Below are 27,203 nucleotides of genomic sequence, written 5' to 3'. Positions count from 1 at the left end.
GGTCCTCAGAAGCAGAAGTCATCATAAGTAAAATACTTCTACAGAGGTGAAAGGAAACTACAGCAAATATTTACGTTTTCATTTGCTCCAATAGCAAAAATAAAAAAAATAAAAAAATCATGACAACATTTGTATGACTTTCCAGAAGAGAAAAAGTACTGACACATTTATTAGTGTCACAATTGGTGGCTGAAGTAAATTGCATGAAGGATATAACAAAGAACAGGCTTTGGGCCCTATTTCAATGATCTAAGCGAATAGTCTACAGCGCATGGCGCAAGTGCGGATCCACTTTTGCTAGTTTAATGACGGGAAAAATGGTCGGCGTTCCCGGTGCATGGTCTAAAAGGGTTGTCCCTATTCTCTTAATGAGTAATGGGTGTGTTATGGGCTTTACGTGCAATAAACCAATCAGAGTCTCATCTCCCATTCCCTTTAAAGGCCAGTTGTGCTCACGCCATGGCGGATTCACTATTTACATGACGGAATTTGATAGTGGAAAGACCGAAGCCGCCTCCAGAGCGCAAACGGATCTGCTCGTGCGCGAGGTTAAAGCGCCCGAGCAGACCATCTATGGGACAAGCCGGATTCCACCATATCTTTATGTACACAATAATAATCTTTTACATTGTAATCCTTTTATTTTTTATATTTGGCATGTTTGTGTGCTGCTGTGCGTCCCTGTGTGTATAATAAGCAGAGTGTATGCGCGTTGTGGACCCGTCTATAGAAGTACATTACTAACACGCTCTTTAAATAACAAAACGTGCCAACAATGCGCCAGAACACACCTCGCTTTCAGACCAGCAGCCCATGGGCGCAAATGCATTTGCTATTTAAATAACGTGACACAGGACGAGAAAATGATAACTGTGTCAGGCTGAAACTAGCAAAGAACACTTTTTTTGTGAAAAACACGGCACTGCATAGGGCCCTTTAATTCAAAAATCCAAAGCAGGAATACACAGGAGATAACACAGGGAAAAATAAATAAAACAACCTTGTAAAGACATTGATGACACAGAACAATGAACAGAGTAAACTGAGGACTTAAAGGGATACTTCACCTCTGGAAAGATGAATGTGTATTTAAAATAGGTCATTTATGTAGAAGAAATGTGAAATAATTTTAGAATTTGGAGCTTTCTAGACTGTGAAAAGAAAGAAAATGTATTTTTGGCTTATGTGGATGAAAGACAACAACTCCCAGAATGCACTTGCTTCGCTGCCCTAGGAGTCCACTCCCAAGCCACGCCTACCGGTAAGAGAGCGCAGTTTAAAACAACAAGGCTAGGCTACTAGTGAGACTCCGTGACGAGTTTGCCCGGGATTTCGAGATCGCCCAAAATGTCCGGGATTCGGCTTTTGCGTTCTACACTCGCCATTCATTGTTTTCTGTGGCGAGCAGGACGAGGCTGAGGGCCGCGGGACAACGGCGCGAGGCCGGTGGCGTGATTACTGATGAGTATTCACTCATATCTTATCATATGGTCTCATATCTCTCACGGAGGAGCGGGAATTTTCTTAGCAATGTTAAAACGCACATCAACCGATCACTTGTTTAGCGTCCATGTAAACACTACATTCAGATTCACCAATCGGAATGAATTCAGTTAGATGGAAACAAAAGGTGTGCCATGTAAACAATGAATGGCGACTGCAGAAAGCAAAAGCCGAATCCCGGACATTTTGGACGATCTCGACGGTCGGACATGTCCGGGAAAAAGAGGATGGTAACCCCTACTACTCATCTTTCTCCACAGAGCAAGAGCCTGCTAGCTTAGCTTCCAAATAAAGACGGCTGACACTGTGTGCACATTCTGTGAGTGAGATCCCACCCTCTATGGGCGGGTTGAAAACATGCGGGACAGCCCCTACTACTGGCTGTAGTCTCTAGCCTCTGGCCAAAAAATCCTCCGATGACACAAAATGACGATTTTTGCGTCATCGGAGGATTTTTTCCAGACAAAAAGTACATAAATCTCTCGTCTCAGGGGGATATGAGGGTGGAAAGCACGGTAATTCGAAAATACTACAGGTTTTCTACTAATACAAAGCTTAATGCTAAATCCTGAAGTATCCCTTTAAATATACAAAGAGAATGAAGAAACTCATTGAACAACAGGTGAATGTAAGCAGTAACTAATGGACCTAAGTAGTAAACAGAATTCAGGCAAAACAGGGAAAACGAAACCAAAACACAGTGAAACTAAACAGAACCAAACATAACCCTGGAAATTATTAAAACCCTGTCATAAGAGAAAAAGATATATATATATATTTTTTTTTTGCCCATTTTAGTAACACTCACACAGCAGCATTAACTAGTTTTCTGTAATTGAATGACAATGTAATATCAAACAAAGCACACTGTTATAAATGTACTTAAAAAACAAACAAAATGTTAATAACTGTGGAAATGCATCATCACATTCTGTTAAAAGGGTCTACTACCATGTTCCTGAAGACTCAAGAGGCCCCACTGATGTGTATATGTGGACAGCACTTTGTAAATGTGGGTCAAATATTTCAGAATGAGAATTTTTTTTTGTTTTTTTTTGTTTTGCAACATAGTCTTACTAAATGTTCTTTTTGGTTTTGGGAGGAACTCCTCAATACATACTCCCAGCCTTTTCTGTCTGAGCCAGTACGCAGGTTCCATCTCAATAGTGAGTGTACACTTTTAAAAAATCATTTATGTTACATTAAGCATTATGCTTCCTTTTAGTCAGAAGCAAACCCTTGGTAGTGGAGACATTAATCGAGAATGGCACTGTTCTTTAGACCAGCAGACAGCACTCAGACGCAGACTCTACAGTCTGTGACCTGTTCTTCTTTCAGTGAAATTACAAAACAAAAATCAACCAAATGAGTCCTGATTCTGACATACAGTACAGCCACTGCTTTGCTGTCGCTATTTTACTTGGTTTTCTAAAAGTTGTACATTGGCCAGTTTTGAACCCCAGACAACTCGTTACAAAAGATATGTCTCTCAGAAATCATAGCTTGACAAGAGTAATAACGACTAAAATACTACATCATACACATTTTCTACAATTTGATATGTCTTAAAAGGATTTCAGCTTTGTATGATAGGATCAACGAATGTATGAAACAAGCATAACACGATCGCAAATCAAATAGCCACACCCGTGTTGCTGTCTCTGACTGTCTCTCAGAGGCTATTTCTCTGATGAAAGTAATATCAACTAAGATACTGAATCATACACATTTTCTACTAGATACGTGATATGTCTATTTAGATGTTTTAAACCTTATAAGTTATTATAGGCTGCATGATATCTCCCTCTCTTTCTCGGAGATGGCAAGCATTTAATGTATTCTTTATAATTGGTTCGGATTTGCATTTGTATGCATAGTACAAGTTGTTTTTAACAATTTTCAACCATTGAATATTTTCTTCCCTACTTCCAAGCTCTCTAATCAGCTATTTTATATAGAGTTTGACTTCTCTTATTTGAGGTGGATGATTGTCCTGACATTGTCCATGAATGAAAGTTTCTCTGGAAAACATTGTATATGTTGTTTTGTTTTTTTTACATTTAGTATTTCATTTTTATTTATTTTTTTTATCTCGAAGCACTGTCTATGAGGCTATCCGCTCCGACAATTAGAAGATATATAAATCAATTTTATAAATGTAATAAAAATAATAATGATTATTATTATACAAGGTATATTTGTGAAATGATAACTACGCAGGAAACCAAATTTACATTTAAAATGGTCTTTTCAAGTAAATTTTGTGAACTTCCTGTCAAAGCCCATCCCACTTCCATTTTTCCCCCAAATAGTTCTTCATATTCTTTAGAAGAATGAAAAGGCAAGGTCTCCCAAACAGAGCAGATCCATACCTGGACTCCATAGTGTCTTTGGTGAGATAGACAATCCAGTAGACCAAGTTGAAGGCCCCAAAGGACAGAGGAAAGAGGATGCGTGAGTACTTGTCAATAATACTAGTTCCTATCAGCATGTTGTTGGCAGGGAAAGTGGAACCATGCTGATGGAAATCACACTGAGGTGGCCTGGAGAACCTGTCAGGAGCATCTCTTTGGGAGAGGGAGTTCAGCCTTTTCTTCAACACACCTCCGGGGTCTAGAGGATTCTAGACACAGAGAGATTCATTTGTGACAAAAGAACAGGCAAACAGTTATCAAACTTTTTGACTGGCTCCAAGGAAGATGAAGACGATGATTCAATGACAGAAGATTTAATATAATTCACAGAGTAAACAGCCAACATATGAAACAGCGTGTAAAAACAAACGGTGAGGGAACAACTTAAGAAGGAACACAAATGAGGATAATTGATCACACACAACTGACACATATGAACTAATGATAACGGTAACCAAAGAGACAAACAATGGGCCGGAATCTGAACAAAGAAGACACATGACAAATTAAAACAAACTGAAAGTCCATGAAAACTACTGTAAACACACTGAACATACATAGTTTATTAATTCATAGTTAATATATTGTAGTATCTACATTGTTCATATATTAATAGACTAAATACAAATAGTGAGTTCTTTATTCAATATCACTGTAGTTAAGACAATTATTATAGTTTAATTAGCTTGTAATAAAGTAATTGTCAATTGGCTATTAGAAGTAAATAGTTCTCATTTTAGATTAGGTCCATAACCATAATGGTTAATTACAGCGACAATGAAGGATGATAAAACACAACAAAACAGCCTAGTGGAAACATGGGGAATAAAGGAAACAGGAAGAGAACACATGAAAACAAGGTTAAACAAACTAAAATAAAGCAGAAGAAAACCTAAGATTACTCTTCCCCTCCCAGAAGGCACATCCTCGTGCCATAAACAGAAACTACACATAAGTGGATGGAGAGGGAATAACAGAAACCGAAAGTTTGGAGGAGAGGCAGGGGGAAGAGTCAATGGGGGGAAATGAGGAAGGCAGAGGGAAGGACCAAGGAGCAGGCGCTAGAGGGAGGAGCCAGGGAGGAGACGACAGAGGGATGAGCCAGGAAGCAACCCAGAGCAGAGCCATTAGGACGAAGGAAACGATGGAGGAAGGAGCCATGATGGAGCCAGTAGTCCGACTGACTGAGGTGGAACTATAAGTGGGAGAGACCAAGGTGGAGCCCAGAAGACTAAGACGATTGGGATAGAGCCTGGGGGACTGTGGAAAATGTTGGAACCAGAGGGAAGGAGGGGCTCAGCAGAGCCAGAGGTGTGGAGGGTCAAGGGGTAACCGGAGACCCGGAAGTCTGAGGCAAAACCAGAATGGCAATGGAACAAGGCAGAGCCAGAAGGACGTGGGAGCATGGCGAAGCCAGAGGGATGGTGGAACACGGTGGAACCGAAGGAGCGTGGAGCCAAGGTGGAACCAATGGGTCAGAGAGCTGAGGTGGGACTCGGAGGATCGAGGTGAAACTAGGGGATCGACACACCGGGGTGAAGCTGGAGACCTAAAAGCACAAGGTGGATCCAAGTAGCTGGGTGGAGCAACTTAAGAAGGAGCAGAGGGGTTGAAGGGAACCAGTGGAGGTGTGGTCGAGGTACTGAATGTGTTGTGAGAGGAGGAGGGATTGCGAGACTGGTGGCGACAGAGGAGTCTTGAGGCTGGATGCGACCAGCAACTACAAAGGAGACCGGAGGCTGGGAGGGACCAGAAGCAACAAGGGAAACAGGAGACTGGGCAGAACCAGCGAGTCCATTAAAATTAACTGAGCTCTTAGCGAGAAACTCCATGTCAAGGGTGGAGGAGTAGGCAGGATCTAACTCCAAACAATTAATCCAAAACAATCTGGGTCTGCGGTAGGCTCTAGCTTTGTGTTTGCAGTGGGTGTGTTAAAGGGCTAGATGGGCTCTGGGTCCATGGCGGGCGTCGTCTCTGGCTCTGGGTCCGAGGAACCCATCACCACCGGTTGGGCAGACTCCAAACAGTTGAGGACATACTCCCTCCAAGTCAGATCCCCATCTCCAGCAAATCCATCTACTGGCTATTCTGCATGCCGACCCAATAGATAGTCTTCAGACTGACATCATTAAACTTGGAGAAATTAGCAAACTCACGAATAAGAGGAAGTCCCATGTGATGGCGGCTGGTGAATGTCGCAGCTAGATCTATTTGTTGGATCGGTTATTCTGTCACGTTGTGGCAGGGAGTAGTTGAGACAGGATCTAGTAAGTGCAGCTTCTTCATTCAAGATAATAAACAGGACACAGAAATCAAGAGTAGTCAGGGGATAAAGCACAACAAAACAGCCTACTGTAACTAAGACTAACTGAAAAAGAACTGAAGAAACTAAGGGGAATAAATACACAAGGGTAACCAGATAATGAGCAACTCAACTAGAAAAAGGTGATGAAAACAATCAGCAACTACAGGAACAGGAACGGAGCACATGAAAACAAGGTGAAACAAACTAGAAGTCCATAAAACAGAATGAAAACCTTGCATAAACAATTTAGCTTTGCGAGCAGCACACTGATATACACTGTTATTGCACTTCGGGATGCTCAAGTTCAAATCCTGGCTTGTTGTTCTTTCCGATTCCTGTCTACTATCAATACTGTCCTATCTAAATAAAGGCTAAAAAAACAAAAAAAAAGTTTGTTTATTTATTTAAAGAAGAATAGGATTCACCCTTGTCATTCATATTTATTTTGATTTTGTTGAAAATAAAATTTTGTTGGGGAGTGATGTGGAATGTGAAGATAATTGTGTAGTTATGCTGTAAGTTTCATTGCAGAAGTGTTGACTAATGCTGATTAGTGTTGAATAGTTGTGTGATTTATACTGTGAAATTACTAAAAAGGATATATGAAAAATTGGCATTTTCCAATTTAACATACATTGGAAATGGTCTTTGACCCTACATTTATTTGTTTCATCCAAATCGACTACATTCTCAGTATCTACTAACATCCTGATCTAAACCTGAACTCTTATTTTATTTTTATTGTGTTATTTTATCTTTAAACAAAATAAAATCCTGGAAGCTAACTCGCCAATGTTACCAATTACTGTCTCTGTAAAGAACTGTTGTATGACACATAGCTTTTTATTTTTTTGTGATGATGTAATTTTCAGGTCATAATCATTCAATTCTCCAGTCAGGTGACAATTAATGATATCTGTAAAATGAGTTTAAATCAGTCTTTGTTTTGAGCGAACAAGGTTATTTATGGCTTTTTATTTGCAGCGCCTTAGCCCTTTCTGGCTTGCAAAAGTTTTGGCATTGAAAACGGCTTTGACTCGGTTCCATCAGTGAACAGGTTTCCAAGCTGTGAGTGTCAGCTGCAGATCACTGTGTCGCCCCTACTGCAATGTGAAATCGCCCAGGGAGCACCTGGCTCAAGCTGCCATAGTACCGCAGCTATTTCTGACACCGCAACAGGCAGCAGCTAACTCAGGCTAAATATCCAAGGCAATGGGACATTCACACAATTGTATCATATGCCTAGCTCTCTATATGTATTCTATAAATGTGCACTGTTCTCCAAAAGAGCAGTCATATATGTATATTTCAGATTTAGGGGAAGTGTGTTATTTCTTAGTAGCGTTACCAAAAAGAATTGCAGAATTAGTGACTGTTTTCTCAAACACATCGACTGCTCCTTCCCCTACCGCATGCCATTCACATTTCTTTCCAGTTATGAGGTATTCTTACCCCAAACGCCTGCCATTGGTTGAACAAGAAAATGTTTAGTCTTGTTTAAAAAAGCCACAGTGTTTCCACTTTTCAGGAAGTCTACCTCAAGAGTTTTTAAACTGGAATACAATAATTAATAGTTACACTTTACATCAAGGTTTCATTTGTAAGGGTTTATAAAGGTGTTCATTAATGACTAATAACTTATTTACATATTACATTATAAGTCGTTGATAAGCAGTTATAATTGCATGAATAAAAACAGTAACTCATATGTTATAAATGCTTAATAAATAATGTATTTGTAGTTTTATCCTTAATATCTCACGCTTCGTGACACTGTTGCTTACCAAAAGCTACTCTGAGTGTTACTCATGATACTCTTTTAATGATGCCTATCCACAGCATTGTATAAAATCTCATTTCTTGTTTATCAAGATGAAAGTATCAATCTGTATTGTGAACATAACCATAACTTGAGATAACAATGAAAAATGTAGTTCCAATATTAGTTACCTGTGAAACTTAATGTAGGGTAAACACCTGTGAACCATTTATTCATACACGTTTGTAACGTGAAAGTGAACCTTAAAGTGGACACATGTGAAGCATTTGTTTATTAATTATTAATGCACAAACAGAAAAGAGTGTTTTTTCTAGTGTGGGTAGTGGGTAGTGTTGATAAACTATATAAGTAAACAGAAATGTAAACTTTAAACAAAAAAGATTACAATTTTATTCAACAGCACATTGGAAAATTACTAAGCATGACTTCATATTAAAAGTGACTTATCCAAGTAAACTCGCATTAAACAATTCAGGGAAACAATCAAGTCTTCCATCAAACGATAATCAAGTATCACATCTATAAGGCAAAAACATTTGATAAATACAAGCTAAATAAAGACTATCTAAAAAATGTTTTATCTAATTTAACAATTTTGTAATCAATTACTGAATACACATTACAGAACATTTATATAGAAAGTTAGATAATGTCTTTCAACAGAACAATACAGAACTGTTAGCGGGAGCGCCAGTGTGGTTATTTGTATGGTACTAATACATTGAAGTAACACAACAATTACACATAACACTTGGACAACATAGTCTGCAATGTCACCTCAGTTATATTACCTGTCAAATCAGAAACACAATATGAGATAAAATGTTTTACTTCAGAGTCCTAACAGCGTGACTTCTCATGTAAAGTGGCTTTATTGGATACTCACTTGTGCAAACTCCTGTCACATGCCAGAACACACATGCTTTAGTGATGTGAAGCTGAAAGAGTATAAAAAAAGTATATCCTACCTATATTTCCAATAAAAATAATGCATTGCATATATACATATTTGCAACAGTTGTTTGTTTGTGAAGAGCAGTGAACTCAGGAAAAATACAGGAGAACAACCCATCCACATGAAGACGAAATCTGACAACCAAAGATAAAACTCAGGGCTATAAATACACAAGACTAAATGAGCAACAAAACAAGATAGGTTGAACCAAATCAGTTACTATAGAAACAAACAAGGACTTAGAAACCAAATAAAACAGGAACAAAACAAGGAACTGAACACAAATACAACAGAATACAGTAAAATCAAAACAAGATAATCTAAATAGATGAACACAAAACTAGAAGTGACAATATTATATTAATACACTGCACATTACATATTATAATGTGGAAGATATGTGGAAGTTCCTGTAAATTATATGTTATTATATAATTTCTGATCATTTGTAATGTGATAATCTTGTTTTGCATTGTTATACACTGATACATTTAAAAAAAAAAAAGAAAAAAAAAAGAAGATTTGCATCACCAAAGCCTGTAGTTGGCGCTAGTGAGCATCCGATAAAGCCACTTTTCATGAGAAGTCACACTGTCAGGACTGTTCCAACGTTCTCTGAGGCAAAATTTTTATCTCACATCGTGTTTACCGATTTTTCAGGTGAGCTAACTGAGGTGACATCGCAGAATATGTTTTTTAAAGTGTTTATACTGTAATCGCAGTGTTACTTCACGTCTCACTTCTTAAAGGCTGCCTATCTGTAATCGCATCTTCTATTGCTCACCTGATCAACTGTTCTATTTCCTCTGGGTCTGTCCCTCTATCATTAAAACTGCTGCTGCTATTTCTATCTCATTTCAGACCTATATCCAATCTACATTTCATTCTAAACTGCTAGAAAAAGTTGTTCCCTCTCAGCTACAATCTCATCTTGCTGTTAACAATCTTCTTGATCCCCATCAATCTGGTTTTCAATCAGGCCATAGGACTGAAACTGCACTGGTAAAAATGACCAATGACCTTCTCCTATCTTACTGTTCGCATGCTTGATTTAACAGCAGCTTTTGACATCACATACTTATCTCTCATCTTTCAGCTCTAGGCATCATGGGCAGCGCTCTTTCTTGGTTTACATCCTATCTCACTAATAGACACTTATTCATTGCTGTCCATAACTTCAAAACTTCCACCTGTTTTCTCTCTCAAGGTGTCCCTCAAAGCTCTGTTCTTGGACCTTTTCTTTTGAATATTTACTTGGTCATATTATCCATTGTCATGGCCTTAGCTATCATTTGTATTCTGATGACCTGCAAATTTACATCTCTGCTTGCTCTGCCTCTGTTCTTTCTCTTAACTCATTAAATGCCTGTATTTTTTACAATTCAAAAGGAATTGAAAAATGTCTCTGAATTGTTCACTTTTCACAAGAATTCATACTCAGTAATGTTCCAATGTGCCGTAAAAGAAGTCTATTTTTTTTTTTTTTCACATTTAAAGTTGAACTGATATAGTGCATCAACAATAAAATACATTTCGCCAAATTCACCAGAAAAATACCATCTCTTCTGTATGTGTAATATTAATTAATAAATAAATAATTTGTGTGTCCACTTTACATTAAGGCACATATTACATATATATATATACGAAGATATTTATGAGAAAACTACAAATGCAACACCCTTCAGTCTCACTATATTAATCTGTTTTTGCTGCATCATTAAATAAATCAGGAATCTGGTTTTGAGTGAAATAAGTATGAATAAATATATTTATTAAGCATTTTTAACGTAATAATTCGAAAAATGGCTCACTATTTGACAGGTATTGCATTAAAATAAAAAATGTTATTCATGCAGTTATAACTGTTTATCATAATGCCTTTGTAAATTAGTTATTAGTCATTAATGAAAACCTTTATGAACCCTTTACAAAGGAAACATTAAGGGGATAGTTCACCCTAAAATGAAGTCATAAATTACTCACCCTGGTGTTGTTCTAATGCCGTATGCCCTTCTTTCTTTTATGGACCAAAAAAGGAGAATCAAAAAAAACTCGCGCTTGTCCATATAACGACCAGCATTAAGCTTTTTAAAAAAGATGCGTATCGCAGAATGATCGCATGTGACGTGTGCTATATATTCCAAGTGTTTTGGGGGTATATGATAGGAAATTGAATGCATTATTAACAAAAATCCAGACCTTGGCCATTGGTCTTCAGTGCTTGGCTACATGACGTGTGCGTTCGTGTGACTCTGTTGCAGAAATATGAAATAAGACTAAAATGAGACACTTAGCAGAAATATCCTATGCCAATTTAATGTAAAATGCTATTTGTATGTTGATCCCCAGCCTAAAAGTGTGAGCAGTGTGACTCTGTGCTATCCAAACATTTGAGCATACCAGCCAGGACAGCATAGACAGATTGGCTCAACCAATGGGGTGTGTTTGTGGCAAGTCTACAGGTTGTCCTATTAATGGCAGACAGGGCAGTATTCAGGAAGCCTGTTGAAAAAAGCACTGTTGTACAATGACACTTATGTCATGAGCTAAACTATATTAGGGTTTAATATTCTTGTCTAGAGCTTTAACACTGCATAGAAGCCAATACAATCTGTTGTTGAGCTGATCAAGGTTAAGCGAACTTAAGCACTTCTACAATTCTGAATGTGTACCAAACAAAACTGAGCCACATACTTTGTCATCATGCCTGACATGAAATGGAAATCTGACTGTGACTTGTTAATTTACTCACTCAGGGCAAGCGTACTGAGCCATTGTGTCTACCCCTACAGCGATCAAGACACAGAGGATAGATCCCCTCGCTTTGAGTCTGGCATGCATTTGCTTGGATGTTTTGCTACATTGAACTGATTATATAATCTGCAGCAGCTAGGGCTAGGGGCTAGGGAGACCACTGGCTGTCTCCTTTCGTCTAGTGTGCTTGTTATCAGCTAAAACGAGAGTGAGCCATGAAAGGCAGAGAGAAGAGAGGGTGGAATGAATGGAGAAACAAAGATGTAGATAAGAATTACCGAAACAACTTCTCCATCACTTCTGGCCGCTGCTGTGGCCGCAGCACAGGCCATGTTGGCCCGCCGAAGTTCCTTATTGGCCTGCAAGGTGGAGAAATAGTTGACAGCAGCAAACTCGATCAGGGCAGAAAAGACGAATGCGAAGCAGACAGCGATGAACCAGTCCATGGCGGTGGCATAGGAGACCTTTGGTAACGAATGGCGGGCGCTAATGCTCAGCGTGGTCATGGTTAGCACTGTGGTGATGCCTGTCGAGAATACATGGAAATCCCCCAAAAAAACAGACAAACAAAAAAACAGTTAGCTTGATAGTTTTGGTAAACAGCCTCAGTTCAACCTAATCCTAAACAGTAGTTAAAAACAGTGATTTAATGAATAGCTCATTCAAAAATAAAAAATCTTCATTTATACTGCAATCTGAGCTGTAAAATTTTATTTGGAAAATTTTTAAAACATGAACATTTTCTAGAAGTATTTTATGTAAACACTTTTCATTTGGCTAATGATACAGTCAAAAGCAAAACAAATGTAAGGGCATATACTTGAAGTATTTATTTATTTATTTTCTTCCATATGGATGTTTAAGTGTTACTATCATTTAAAGAAGGGCCAATTAGTCATTTGCAGTTTGTAAAACCAAAACACACCAGACATGACTTTTGGACAGGGTTGTCATGGTAGCTTGTTTCCGCCACAGATTAAAATATTTAAAAAAAGAATTATCTCATAATTGTGAGTTTACATCTGGGAATTCTGACTTTATTTCTCAGAATTGTGAGATATAAAGTCAGAATTGTGTGTTTTAAAATCAGAATTGCGAGATATAAACGTACAATTGCGTGTTTTAAAGTCAAAATTGCGAGATATAAACTCGCAATTCTGACTTTGTAACATGCATTTGTGAGTTTATATCTTGCAATATATCTGACATCTTTTCTCAGAATTGTGAGATATAAACTCGCTATTGCGAGTTATAATGTCCAATTCTAAGAAGAAAAAAGACAGACTTTGTTCCTCAGAATTGCATGTTTATTTCTCGCAATTCTGAGCAAAAAAGTCAGAATTGCAAGTTTATTTCTTGCAATTGCAAGTTTAAATCACGCAATTCTGACTTTATAACACAATTCTGACTTTATTTCACTATGACATATTTAGCTATGTCTACAATAATCCGTCTACACTGAGACAGTAGGTAATTGAATGTTTAATCACGTATTGTACCCCATAGATATCTGTGTTTACTTGCACAGTGTTGCCAAAGATACTGTAAAAGTTACTTTGTATAATCGTCATATTATATTCCTGTAAAAATGTATTAATAATTGCTGTGCTGCGTCAAAACATGAGGGCAATTATGTTTTATACCAATCGTGGAATGGCGATTGAGTGGATGCACAAGTGGTGGGTTTTTTGCTAATACAAATCATTGTGCCAGAAATAAAGCATGAGAACTTGATTAAAGCATGAGTCTGGTCTGTGTATCATCTTAGTGAGTTTTTATACATTTTACGCATGCACAGTAAGATAAATTAAGCATTTTCTGACATTTCAGAGTGGACAAGGAACTTGGAAAATGCTTAAATGCTAGTATGGACGAAGAGCATTTTCCTATGTTTCTGGTCAGGTCTTGTCCTTTAACCAACATAAAGGGGCTGATGGGAAAACTAGAGGGTGGGGGAGAAGTATACTGTTATTTCATAATGGCTCATAGAGACCCATGGTCTGCTGGTGCGTGCTGGCTCTATTGAATAGGTCATTTACTCAGAGCTCTGCATGAACTCTCATGGAATAGCTCCAGGATAAGTAACCATTAGTTCAGTAAGGACTGAAAAGCCTTTCAGATTCAAAGTGATTTGTCTAAAATATGACAGATAACACTATTTAACAAGCTTTGCAATGTTTTATTTTACATCTGAGCATTAGTTTGAAAAGTGTTGTTTCATTTAATAAAATAATGGTAACCCAAAGGCAAGGGATTTTTATTTTATGAGCAAATGATGGCCTTTCTATGTTTCATTCAGTTCTTTTTATTAATGTTTGGAACTATAAATCTTCTGTTGTGTTAGATATTTTGGTAACACTTTCTATAAAGCCCCATTTATATAGTATTAAGTATTTCTATTATATAAATAGATTTATAAAGACTCTTTAAGACCTATACTGCATTATAAGAACAGTATAATTGCTTACAAGTCATGCATTTGCTTTTTCAATTCACATTATACATTTTCATTATACACTGATTTATAAATGATCAAATATAAAATAAATAAATAAATAAATAAATAAATAAAAAACAGAGAAACTTGTTTGCTGTACCAATTAGTTATCAATGTCTTTATTGGCTAATGTTTGCATTAGAGGTCATGAATGGTAATTTTGACATGTTGTTAAAATCTATATCTCCTCTGCCATTTTCATGGTATAGCTTATAGTAGTTATACTTTACTGAAATTGTACTTTAAAAAAATATTGTTACAGTGTTTTTCTGTTATGTAAAATAAAAATAAAAGATTAAAAAAATGTTACTATTTAATTTTTTCGTTATTTTATTTCAGGAATTATTGTTTGCTACATTTACAAATAAACAACTTAAAACGTATAATGAGCACATCTTCATGATTTTTTTAACATTTGGTTTAGGAAAATTGCATTCTATGTTTTACTTAAAGCCATCAATGATGCATTTATAGAGGTTAGTAACTGTATTATCATTCACAATAAGTATTTATAAGAACACAACACTGCTTTTAATAGCAATATATTCACTTATTTGACGGAAATAAGTTACTAAAATGTCATTGTAACTATAATATAATAACAATATAGAAATGCAGGTTGCATCTTTATAAATAAATTCATGGAGCCATACAACTGACTAATTAATACTTATAAATCAGGGTATAATGGATTATGAGCATACGCTTTAAAAAAGGAAATGCATTACTAAATTATACAAATAATATAAATTAACAATAACTGTTCTCATAATCCAGTATAGGTCTCAATGGGTCTTTATAAATATATTTATAGAATAGCAATACTATTCTATAAATAAGTATAAATGGAGCTATAATTCATTATGTTTTTGATTTTGTAATTGGTTTTGATGTTGTTAGATTATTGCAAAAATACTAAGATAGTATATTAGTAAAATCAACATGAAGATATTAGTACTATCAATCCAATTGTCATACAGTCTAGTGCAATAAGTCTAGTCCAAAACCAACAACAACACAACACTGCACCAGTTATCCCCATAGCTGGCTAGATTACAGATTTCTTTCAACAACTCAACTGCTATTCATTTCATTACACTGTAAAAACATAGTATCCACTCAACCGAATCTCTGCCGAATATCATGCTCACCAGCAATGGGATACAACCTCTATTCTTCAAGCCTCAGCCCCTGCCTCAAGAGTAAATCCGCTCCCAGGTTCAGATGTCCTAGGACATGAATCGCCCTGATGAACAAAGCCTGCACATGGGCTGAGAGTCCAACCCTCCCTGACGATTCAGGTAAGATACCACCAATGTATTGTCTGTCCTGACCAACACATGACAGCCTTATAGACCTTATGGGCGCTGCCATCTTTAGAATATTGTCTTTGAACTTCTGTTTTTGCAGTCACTCTGTATATCTCTATGGCGCTGCTGTCCAGGGGTAATTAGCTTTTGAAGTGGATTTAATTAATGTAAAGTTAACGAAAGTTATCATGAGGATTGTAATGTTTAAAGCAGATGTCTTAACAAATGTCAGTCGACCGGGAAGATTTTAAAATGAGCCATTCATTCATAAATACGCAAGATCGCTGTGAAAATACAGACTGGAAGACGAAAGACAACGAGTGCAGCGCTGAAAAGGGGCGGGGCTACATAAGGTCTATAGGTAGAGAAGGAATCTCCTGAGGGCCAGGCATAACGCTAGCATCTCTAGACCATTTATGTGCCAATCAATATGAGTGCACTTCCAAACCTCCAAGCAGGCCCATGAGACGATTTTGTTCTGCCTGTGTCTTATGCTATTTTAGACTCTTTGCTCTCTATGGTTGGCGTGTTCTCCAGTGAGTGTGGCGTTTGGCGAGGACCCTACTGGCTGTGGCTGGTCTCCGACGGTTGATCATGCAGGTCAAGGTGCAGTCGGAGATCGGCTTGCACCTCTGGTGAGATGTTCGACAGCATAGCAGCTTCTGACGAATGTTTCTCGCTGGGTTCTGCAAACTGTCCAGTTTCCCAAAAGCAACTATGGTCGGAAGTTCTGTCATTACCAATAGAGTTCATTGGAATTTATGACCATAGTTACCTAAGAGTGCTTTAGGGAAACATCGGTTACACCATCCAGTTTCAGCATGGTCCGCCTCATTTCATTGTCTGCACTTCTCCAGTGAATAATCAAGGACACAGAGCCACAAACTTGCAAAAACTCATTGCGTTCACTACACTACACTACACTACACCAAGCTACATTTCCTTTCTGCCATTCTCTCCATCTCTCACAGTTTAATGAAGTGTGCATTGTGCGTGCAGTTTAATAAAGTGTGCAAGTGTGCACACTCACTTCTCAGTCTATATATATATATATATATATATAGTCTATATATAGTCTATATATATATATATATATATATATATATATAGCGGGAGATATCATATACATTGATATCATATACTTCATATATATATATATATATATATATATATATATATATATATATATATATACACCAAAACTGCATGTATGCATTTACCAAAAATATGGTAAAAACAGTAATATTGTGAAATATTATTAAAATAACTGTTTTCTATTTGAATATGTGTTAAAATATAATCTATTCCTGTGATGACAAAGCAAAATTGTCAGCATCATTACTCCAGTATTTAGTGTCACATGACACATGATCCTTCAGAAATCACTATATTTTGCTGATTTGGTGCTCGGGTAACATTTCGTATTATTGCTATTAATGTTGAAAACAGTTTTTTGCTGCTTAACATTTTTGTGGAAATGGTGATACTTTTTTCAGGATTCTTTGATGAAAAGAAAGTTCGATGAACAGCATTTATTTATTAAATATATTAAAGTATTTATTAAATGGAAATCTTTTGTAACATTATAAATGCCTTCACTGTTACTTTTGATCAATGTAATGCATCCTAGATGAATAAAAGTATTATTCTGGAATTTCCACAAATAAATCAATAATAAAAAATTAGGTAGAGGCATGTATTTCCAATGAGTCTGGGTTGCAACTTTTATTATTCTCTATCAAGCGCATGATGACATGCCAAGTCATATGCTGTCACTTGATTATGTTTAAAAAGTCAATGTCACGCTCGCTACCATCAATAAAGGACAATCTTACAGACATCTCTCATCTGTAAAACAATCTTTACTTTTTGCATTTTCACCACACTTTACCCCACCTTCTCAAAACATGCCACTATATCATTTTATCATTGCTGATAAAATCTGCCGTACTATCCACATCAGGACTAGCTTGCTGTGTTTTTGTTGTTCTGATGTGGGTGATCTATAGGGCAGCTCATGGTCGATTGGTTGAGCAGATAGAAATCAGATAAGTTTTGTCAATTCGAGAGAGAGAGAGAGAGAGAGAGAGAGAGAGAGAGAGAGAGTATCTGCTATGAGGACAGCCCAGTGATTTCTTACAGAGGGGACAAGAAAACTTTTAAACTTGATGTTTAAAAGCAATGTACTTAAATAGGTCAATTGACTAACTCCGAACTCATAACTTACACTCATAACTACTGTATTAAATATCACACATAGCTTCATTTACAACTTCATGACCCTACCAAATTGATGTCTTCCACGAATAAATATAATTTAAGCTTTTATCTTCACAATCTTATTAAAAATATCATTGAATGTTCAACTTCAGTTTCAAATCAAAGTTTGATATTCAGAGCTTTTGTACACGAGAACACGTTTAACGTGTCCTGAGCGTGAATAGAAATGTAGTGAAGAAAGAGAAAGAAAGCAAAGGAACAAACACTAATTGCCTTAGGGGCAAAATAATGCTTTTAACGGCAAAAAGCTGGTCCAAATGAACCTCAGTCAATTACATCTCTGAACCAAATGCTTTGGGTTATTTCAGCTCTTAGTGGTAAAAGATTGTGATGTAGAGCAACTACAATAGAAATGGACAGTGAGTGCCTCTACCTATTCATCTCTACTCTCTACAGCAAGTCATTTGTCAGAAACTCTCACTCCTTTTCTTTTTTACACTGTTTTAAGTTTTCTGTCACATCTATTTTCACAGGCATAACACTCTCACCTCAGAACTGAGAAACATGCTGTAGGTTACTCACTTCTCCACATGAGCCGATGTTTGCTTGTAATCGACTGACATGGTGTAATTAACACCTCACTCAGAGCAAGCCATTTTTATACTGAAGTTGTGACTTCATCAGCAAAAGAAGAACATATCCCAATTGCAGGCAACTAAAGCTGAAATGCACCTGGCAACTTCACTGACTGAAAGGCAAATCATCTTTAATATCTCAATGTATATGTTTCTAGTGTCCCTACCAAGACACATTTTGGCACCGGAAATTCAAATGCTGATGTGTTCATAAAGAGAAAATCTTCAGGTTATAGACTCATACACTTCGAATTGCTGAAAAACTCATTCTAATAGCCCCAGTGAAACACAAGCGGGAGACCACAAAGACAGGTGATCATTCTTAAATAACACAATTAATCAGCTAAAAAAGCAATGAGGACAAAGAAAAAGTTCATACATTTTAAGACTACTTCATAAAGACCTAGAACATGTTGGGGCACTTGACTCGCCTGTACTTTCCTTTGTTTTTCTAACCCATTCTAGCAGAAAAAATCGAGTGCCTTCTATAATTTTAAACAGGATAACTTGAAGTTTCAATCTAGCTCATTTAAAGTCCCAATTTTACATTTATTTTGTCTGAGAATTGATGAATTTACCAGAATTAAGAAAAACTCCAGTAAAATGTTGGTGGTGTTTATTTATTGATTTATTGATTTTTTTTTTACTATGTGAACTTAAACAGAACCTCCTGAAGTTTGTATTTTGTATATATATATATATACAGTATATACACACACAATCAAAAGTATTCTCATGCAAATCTGTTATTTTGTGTTTGTTTTGATGCACACAAATACGCACGCACACAACTACTTTCACTTCGCGTTTGTTTAAATTTCCAAAGAAACATGCTAATAATTGGTGGTTCAAAAGACCAAAACCTATGTTTATTGTTTGAGTAGATGATAGTTTCCACCACACATCAACAATCATTCCTGCTCAGAGGAACAAACAATAGATATTTTTAGCCACGGGCGGCTGTCTCTGTTAAAGGTTAAGTAGCACTATTTAGAGTGCAGTAAAGTTTAACGCAAGATATTTCCATACTCTTCTTTACACAACTGAAAACTTGAGTAATCTTCACATGTGCCCATGTTTCTATTTTATAAATGAAAAAGAAAGCAAACAGAGGAAGGCAAGGAAGAGGATCTCAAAATGTTTGCTCTTTATACTGCACCACCACAGAACAAGGGCCAAGGCACGTTAAGTGATTTAGGATCATTGCCAACAGCTGCCAAGAAGAGTGCATTAAGATAATGAAGCAGAAATGAGATCTACATAAAAAAATAAAATGTGCATCATCTCATCAAGTGCCTAGCAAATTCATCTGGATTCTTTTTGTGGAAACACTTTAGTATGGGGAACACATATTCATAAACTACAACTTTTGTCTCAATAAACTCCTAATTTACTGCTTATTAATACTTAGTAGGCTACTGTAGTTTTGTAGCATTTAAGTTTATGTATTGGGTAGGATTAAGAGATGTAGAATATGGTCATGCAGAATAAGGCATTAATATGTGCTTTATAAGTACTAATAAACAGCCAATGTACTAGTAATATGCATGCTAATAAGCAACTAGTTAGAAGTGCGAATTTGACCCTTAAATAAAGTGTTACCCTTTTGTTTATAAAGAAACCCTTTTTATGACAATTACAATTTTCACTTTAAATTGTGTGGTAACTTTTCAGTGTAGAATAATTTGTTTTGTATCGGGTGTGCTTAAAATTCAAACACCTTCTTCTGCTTTCTCTGGCTCAGTTCCAAAATTGAGTGAGCTGCTTTTTCCTCTATTGCCTATATAGGCTGCTGCCTTTTAATATAGCATCATACCTTAAATGTAGCTTCATGTGTGACTGATTTGGAACACTCTAAATGGGCATCAACTCAGAGTGCTACTTCTGTAAAGCATTCAAGTGACTCAACACACAGTCAATTAGGGGCCAAGCACCAAAAGTCTGCAGGCACCCATTGTAATCGCAAGTGTTCTTATTGTTCTTATTCTTTTTCCACCATGGGAGTCAAATCCAGCCCATAGAACCACTTGAGGGAAAGTTTGGAAATTTGGCACACGGATAGGGAACAGTCTAAATATTTGCCCCAGCAAATTTGGAGTCTCTACCTCAATCCCTCTAGCGCCACCAACTGTCCAAATTTGCACTCACATTTATGCTAATAACTTTTGAACCATAAGGACTAGAATTTTTCCCTCAGATTCCTTGGTTCAAGACAATTTGATTACACCATATGACATAATTTCTCATCATTAGTCAAATCGTTCTGAAATAACGGCAAAATGATAGTGAGGCTGTATCTCAGCAAAGCTTTAGCATATTCAGACCAATCTTGGTTTGTGTTATGACAACCGTGACCTGAGGAGACCCACATTTTGGCGCAGTGCCAGCTAGTTGTCAGGAGATATGAAAAAAATTGCTCTTTTTGCTTATAACTTCTGAACAGTTTGGCCAAAAATCACAAAAATCGTAAGGTCTCGTTTGACTCAGTTTCAGCATGCCAAGTCAAACGATACATCATTTTTCCATATAGGCCATTTTGGACGTTGGCTGTTTTGCATTTCTTTGAAAACCTACTTTTCCGAACCATTGGTCCGATTTTCACCAATTCAATTTCAATCATCTTCAGACCATGCCAGCAAAAAGTTATAGATTTTGTGTTGATAGACAAATCTTGTTTGATGGCATGATGCCAAACTGTGTCTGAGGCTGTATCTCAAGTTTTTGCTGGATTGACACCAAACTTTGTGTATGTCATTGTCAACCCCACTACCTCCACAAATTGGTCAAAAGTTATAAGCAATGAAATCATATTACAAGTGATTGTATTTATAATTTTTTACTAAAATCATCTACAATCATCTAAAATAATCTGGCCCCTTAATCGCTACTAGCAGCTATATTTTCAAATGAGTCAGCCATTAACAAGTTAACAATGAACATAGAATAAATAGCACACACAAAAGGTGAAATAGTCTAAATGGTCTGTAGTCTGTTTAATGAACAATTTTCAGCACTGAATTAATTATTATTATTAATAAGTATATCACTTCTTACACTGTTTGGATTTAGTATTATCATACTGGTGCTTGCTCAGTGATCCCAACAGACAAACAGTTTGTGAGGAAGCAAAAAACAGAACTTACCAAACACAGTTCTGGCAGGTACTGACTCTTTGTCAATCCAGAATGAGACCTGTGCTAGGATCACAGTCATAATGCAAGGGATGTATGTCTGGATCAAGAAGAAACCCATTTTCCTTTGCAGGTGGAAGTACACCGTCATGACTATGTATTCACCTGCAACAGATGGACATACGGCATTAGTGGCACAGGCAATCCTAAACAAGTGTTTATGTAACTGTACATTCCGTAGAAATACATTAAAGATTAATAGAAAATCCTGTTTAACAAATGAAAAGAACAAATTCAACACATATGTTTAAGATTTATTTAAATCAGGACAAAGAACATTTAGTTTTTCAACTGATAAAAATATGTTGGCAAGAGGTTGGTATTAAAAAAGCTCTCGGCATTCGTACTCAGCAAACCAGAAAACAACAGTCATTTGTCACTGAATCAAACAACCCAAAGATCATACCTGTGTTTGACTTCAACCTCTCACTAGACACTGTCTGTCCAATGAGATCATACTGTAGTAGACTGGAACTCTCTTGAGGAACTTCCACTGAAAATAATGGCCCTTTCTTCCATGTGTAAACAATCTCACTCATTGGATAGGCATCTATATTATAGGCACAAATCAAAACTAAAGTCAGTCATACCAGTAAAACCATCCAAAGGGAATATGTGCCATTTTAATATACATACAGCTGCCAAATTTCAAAGGGCATGAATGTCCATCCATTGGGAAATTTATCAACCGCATGGGGCACTCTGCATTGATGGTTAACCTGAAAACAAGAAACGTTTTACCTTTAATTTATGTGAAATAACAGACAACCTTGTTAAACCCTATATACAGTGGTATTCAAAAGTCTGAGTTCATATGGGAAAATCCTTTGAATACAATACATTTATTTACTTTATCGGCATAAACGAACAAGAATACATTGTATTACAGTTTTTTTTCCAAATAATTAACCAGTACATGGTATATACTGTAATATAATCCACTGTTGTTGTTTTAATTTAAAAAAAAATTGTGGACTGCTAAAAGAATGTGTTGTTACATTTCTACTGCAATTTTAAAGAGCAAGTGTGCAGTCCATCTTTGACTTGGAGAGCAAATGTTCTGGCACGCTGTTTACCTCATGGTGTACAGAATAGTTCCGTTCTGCATGATGCGGAACAGCTTGTTGGGAGTGGTCATGTTGTGCGAAATAGAACGTTTGCCATTTCGGAAGAAAGTGTCCGGTGTCCAGATATTGCTGACCATTAGGTTGTTGAGACGCAGGATCTCAATGGGGCCCTCAAATTTCAGCCGGTCATCAATCCATGTTTGCCGAAAAAATACATCCATTGTGTATTCCTAAGAAATTATTATTCTTTTTAGAGTTTATTTTTTAGATATTCACATGTTGTTTCTATGACTGCAGTTTTAAATCAACAGAAATCTAAACTGTCATGTTTTTTTGTTTTTTTTATATATATATATATATATATATATATATATATATATATATATATATATATATAACAGCAACCCACAATACATTTGTATGAGTGAACACATCAGGAAAGTGTCATCGGGTATGTATACGAATCAGGCTGGTATACATTTACCATCAGGAATGGTATTTTTATCTTTTTTTCCCCACTAATCTTGGCAGAGATTTATCTTTACTGTCTTTCGGATTGTCACAGTGCATCACATGGCAAGCGTGGTGGCTTTGGACACTGTAGGAAAATAGCGTAGTGTGTAACAGTGGAAAGAAAGCTGAGCCGGGACCCTCAGTGTCAGGGATTGTCATCCAGATTAAAATCCCTAAGCTTCTATAATGACATCCTGCCCAAATGTCAGAATAATGAAGCCAGGCCAACATGAATAGAGGCAGTGGACATAGAAAACATGCAATTACAGAGGATTTAGGTTTATATGCATGATTGCATGCATCATATATAATTGTTTTTAATCACATACCATTTCCACATCAGACACAGGACCAAAGCTGGTGACAAATATGTCCGTTTTAACCTCTGTGACAGGACCTACAGTTTTTCAAATATAAATAAGTAATAGAAAGAAAGAAAGAAAGAAAGAAAGAAAGAAAGAAAGAAAGAAAGAAAGAAAGAAAGAAAGAAAGAAAGAAAGAAAGAAAGAAAGAAAGAAAGAAAGAAAGATGCTCCTTAGTTCACTCATTACAAATATTTTAAACATAATGACCTTATAAAGCAGTAAGGCAGTTTCTGATGATGAACTTGAGGAAGTCTGGCATGCAAAGTCCAGAATAATTTACAGAGAAAATGAAAGTAAATGTATTTAATAAACTACATTAAGTAACACTTTAATATGTTAAGTAATTCCTGCAGTTGCTTACCTCCAAAACCAGGTCGGAGTCTGTTGTCATATCCATCTAACAACCTATCCAAAATGCGCGTAATGTTATCCAAATAAATCCTTGTCTCAGTCGGTGGATTTGCCAACACCTGCCCAACACTGTAAACATTTCCATACGTGAATAAGCAAAGCAGAAAATAAACATGTGTGAAGTCAGATAAAAACACTTTGCTACTTACCAAGACAGGAAAAAACATGTGCGTATCCAAGCCATGCTTTACGCGCACTCTCTATCCAAGTGTCCCCTTGTCAACTGGTGTTAGTTGCACATCCCATAATTTATGTGTGCAAAAGGAGCCGGTGTGGTTGCGAGGCTTGTGTGCGTATCCTGAAGCTTTTATGCGTGAAGTCTTGCTGGAGTTCCTCAGTGGAGTTCCTCTTCTGACTCACTCTGATGGAAAACTAAAGTGCTTTTAAAGAGGCAGAGAGATGTAACCAAAGGACATTGACAAGATCGAATAAAGCATTATGAGGGATTAGAAGAGAAAGACTGCTGATATGTTCTACTGTTTGAATTTACATGATGATTGCTGTGCTTTTTTTCTCAGATTACAAACTTGATCATTAGTTAATGTACATTCAAATACTAAAAATGTCATGAAACTTTACTTAATATATTCACATGTATAATTAAATTCGCCACTACTGATCTTTTAAGCATCATATAATATTTGCCAATTACTTATTAATGAAGGTTGTTTTAAAGTGTTGCCAAAAGAATGTTGTGTTTGCTTACTGAAACATATATATTTATTTCAATGATAAATACTACATTTTAGAGGTTTCCTCTTATGTAATATCCAAAAATTATAAAATAGCCTTTAAGTTAGATTTTATCAGTTGTTGTGAAACATTTCACTTGTTTATATTTCATGGTTATCTTGCTTACCGTCAGGATGAGAATGTATAATATTAAGTAGAAAGATGTTGTTGTTATTGGTTTTTGTTGAAATATGGATGTTTTTATGAACTTATGTATTTATTTATTTTTGTTTTGTGATTATTCAACACAAAATCTCTGATGCAATAAAATGTCATGCTCAGCTATATCATCGGCTGTCATGAAATGGTGATAAAATGGCTCTTTCTATGCTGATACAGCGTTTTTCACACTCAGAATTGATGGGATCACATCTGCCCCATGATAGCTTTTTCCACAGGAGCTTATTCAAATGATGCTGTTCGAATCTGCTGGCATAACCTGTACCACTCACATTGAAACAACTCTGAGCCATTATCCTAATCCACAGTCATGAGGTTTTAATGCATAGAGTCATCATCCACCATTGGATTTCTCTTCCATTTTATGGCCATTCAGTGTGCATCAGTGAATGACATGGTGACATGTGATCAGCAGGATTTAAAATTCTGCCACAGTTTCATCAAAGACCTTGGATTAGTGAAGTTGCCATTAGGTTACTTCTTCCAGTTGCTGTCCACTCTCAATAATTTCATGAAATAAGGTCAGTTGGATCTATACCAAACCCAGATATGAGAATCGTAGAGCTTTCAGTAAAATATAATAATGGCTGAGGATGTTTTTGAAATGAATGTTGAACAATGAGACTGAATGTGAAATACCAACAGAGGCAGGCCTGTTGACTACTGAAGCATAGCAAGAACTGGGAGGCAAAACCCAAGCAGAGCGGGTCACTGGAGCATGAACAGGGGGTAAAGGTGTGCCAGCAGACATGGATACTGTCCTTCTGGTCAACACTAGGGGAGAGCGGGACGCAACCTAACGCGGGGCTAGTTGTAACACCCTTGTTTTAAATACTTCCACACATGCAAGGATGACAAAACTTTGTGCATTTACTAGTTGCCATTTCAACACTAAATAGAAAAGAAATTGCGCCAAAATTCAGAAATCGTTGTAAGATATCTCTGAACATTTATTTAACCATAGCAAAAGTAAATTTCTTACTTGTGTTAATTTTTCATCTGGTGTTTATTTTAAATTAGACAAATCTGATATTATTTTTATCTCCAGCATGTTAAAGCTTCGCTAACTAGCAGACGACACTAGCAGGGTTTAAATCCCAGTTGTGCAGGTGAGGAACGTTCTAACACTGCGTTACAATGAGCCCCTATTAGAACTATTCTATTCTATTCCATACTTTTATGAATTATATTGAGAAAACAATAGAACAAGGTGAATAAAGACTGAGTCAATGATCAGCAATTATTAATTATTATTATGTTTTATACTACGCTGTATAGCTGTGTTTTCAGGTGTGTTCGTTGTCAAACTCAAAAAAGGGCATGAACAGGGCACTGAAGGCAGATAACCTGACATAAATAATACCAAACATAAATTCAAGTTACACAAACTAGCATCGTGTCACATGTGGATGCTACAGTATATAGAGCGCATGAAGACGAAGAATGTATAGAATGGTCTTTTAATTAAAAAAATCCAACAGATCGCAGGTATCAGGAGCAAAACAGATGAAATTTAACAAAGATGAAACCAGATACTAGGAAAACAACAAGACAGGGAGAATATATACTGTACATGACCAAAAGAAGGGACTAACGAGTTAATTAAAGGTGCTCTAAGCGATGTCACACGTTTTTTAGGCCAAAACATTTTTTGTCACATCCAGCAAACATCTCCTCACTATCCGCTAGCTGCCTGTCCCCTGAACACACTGTAAAAAAACGTGGTCACTGTAGACAACCTAGGCTCCACAAACGGCAACAAAAACAAACTGGCCCAGCCTGGACCACGAAACATAACTAAGTGTTCCAGCCAATAACCGACAAGAATGATTTGGGGGTGGGGGTTGGGGGGTTAGTGCGAGTGCACATGAAGGGGGGTGTGGGGAGTGGAGGAGAGAGAAGCATGAAGAGGGAAGTTAGCTAGTGGAGAGATGTCCTAACAACGACTAACGTTAGAATTGTATATTCTTGAGAATTTTGATATGGCCGACACACGTCCAAACATATGGCGTTTCGATGAACAAATAACAAGAATAGGGAAAAGGAGAAGGAATGCGCGAAGTCCCGAATTTACATCGGAAAAGCGTTCAAAAGGTGGCGAGAACTCCGCCGGCAGAAGGGCTTCCAATCCGACATTCAGGTGGCTCTGTTTTTGCTGGACAGGTGGGTAAATCCAGTTTGGCTTTTCTAAATGGTTCATGACTGTTTCAGGAAGCACGGAAGGGAGGGGGAGAGGACGGGATGAGGAGGAGGGAGGGTCGAGCTAGCCTCTGTTTTGTTTGACAATACTTTGAACGTCAACAAGAAGTGGCGTCACCCAACATCGCTTAGAGCACCTTTAATGAACCTCAGGTGAACGGAATGAAAC

The 27,203-nt window shown here is 36.8% G+C and overlaps 1 protein-coding gene across 1 annotated transcript in view; it reads right to left on the bottom strand.

The window, feature by feature from the left end:
• Positions 1–24,283, bottom strand: part of gabra6b (gamma-aminobutyric acid type A receptor subunit alpha6b) — a 30,626-nt gene extending 6,343 nt beyond the window's left edge. Inside the window, exons 1-9 of the mRNA XM_082141365.1 lie at positions 24,073–24,283; positions 23,874–23,992; positions 23,477–23,544; positions 22,644–22,864; positions 22,204–22,286; positions 21,974–22,117; positions 21,520–21,672; positions 11,993–12,240; positions 3,876–4,126 (exon numbers count right to left, since the gene is read on the bottom strand). Coding sequence (XP_081997491.1) covers positions 3,876–4,126; positions 11,993–12,240; positions 21,520–21,672; positions 21,974–22,117; positions 22,204–22,286; positions 22,644–22,864; positions 23,477–23,544; positions 23,874–23,992; positions 24,073–24,107 — 1,322 coding nt within the window. The 5' untranslated portion in view covers positions 24,108–24,283. The remainder of the gene's footprint in view (positions 1–3,875; positions 4,127–11,992; positions 12,241–21,519; positions 21,673–21,973; positions 22,118–22,203; positions 22,287–22,643; positions 22,865–23,476; positions 23,545–23,873; positions 23,993–24,072) is intronic.
• Positions 24,284–27,203: the final 2,920 nt, after the last annotated feature.

The sequence above is a fragment of the Leuciscus leuciscus genome, assembly GCF_965113295.1.
Source record: "Leuciscus leuciscus genome assembly, chromosome: 16".
Lineage (NCBI taxonomy): Eukaryota > Metazoa > Chordata > Actinopteri > Cypriniformes > Leuciscidae > Leuciscus > Leuciscus leuciscus.
Note: the sequence above shows the minus strand (reverse complement) of the source record. Positions and strands in the feature narration are given on the sequence as shown.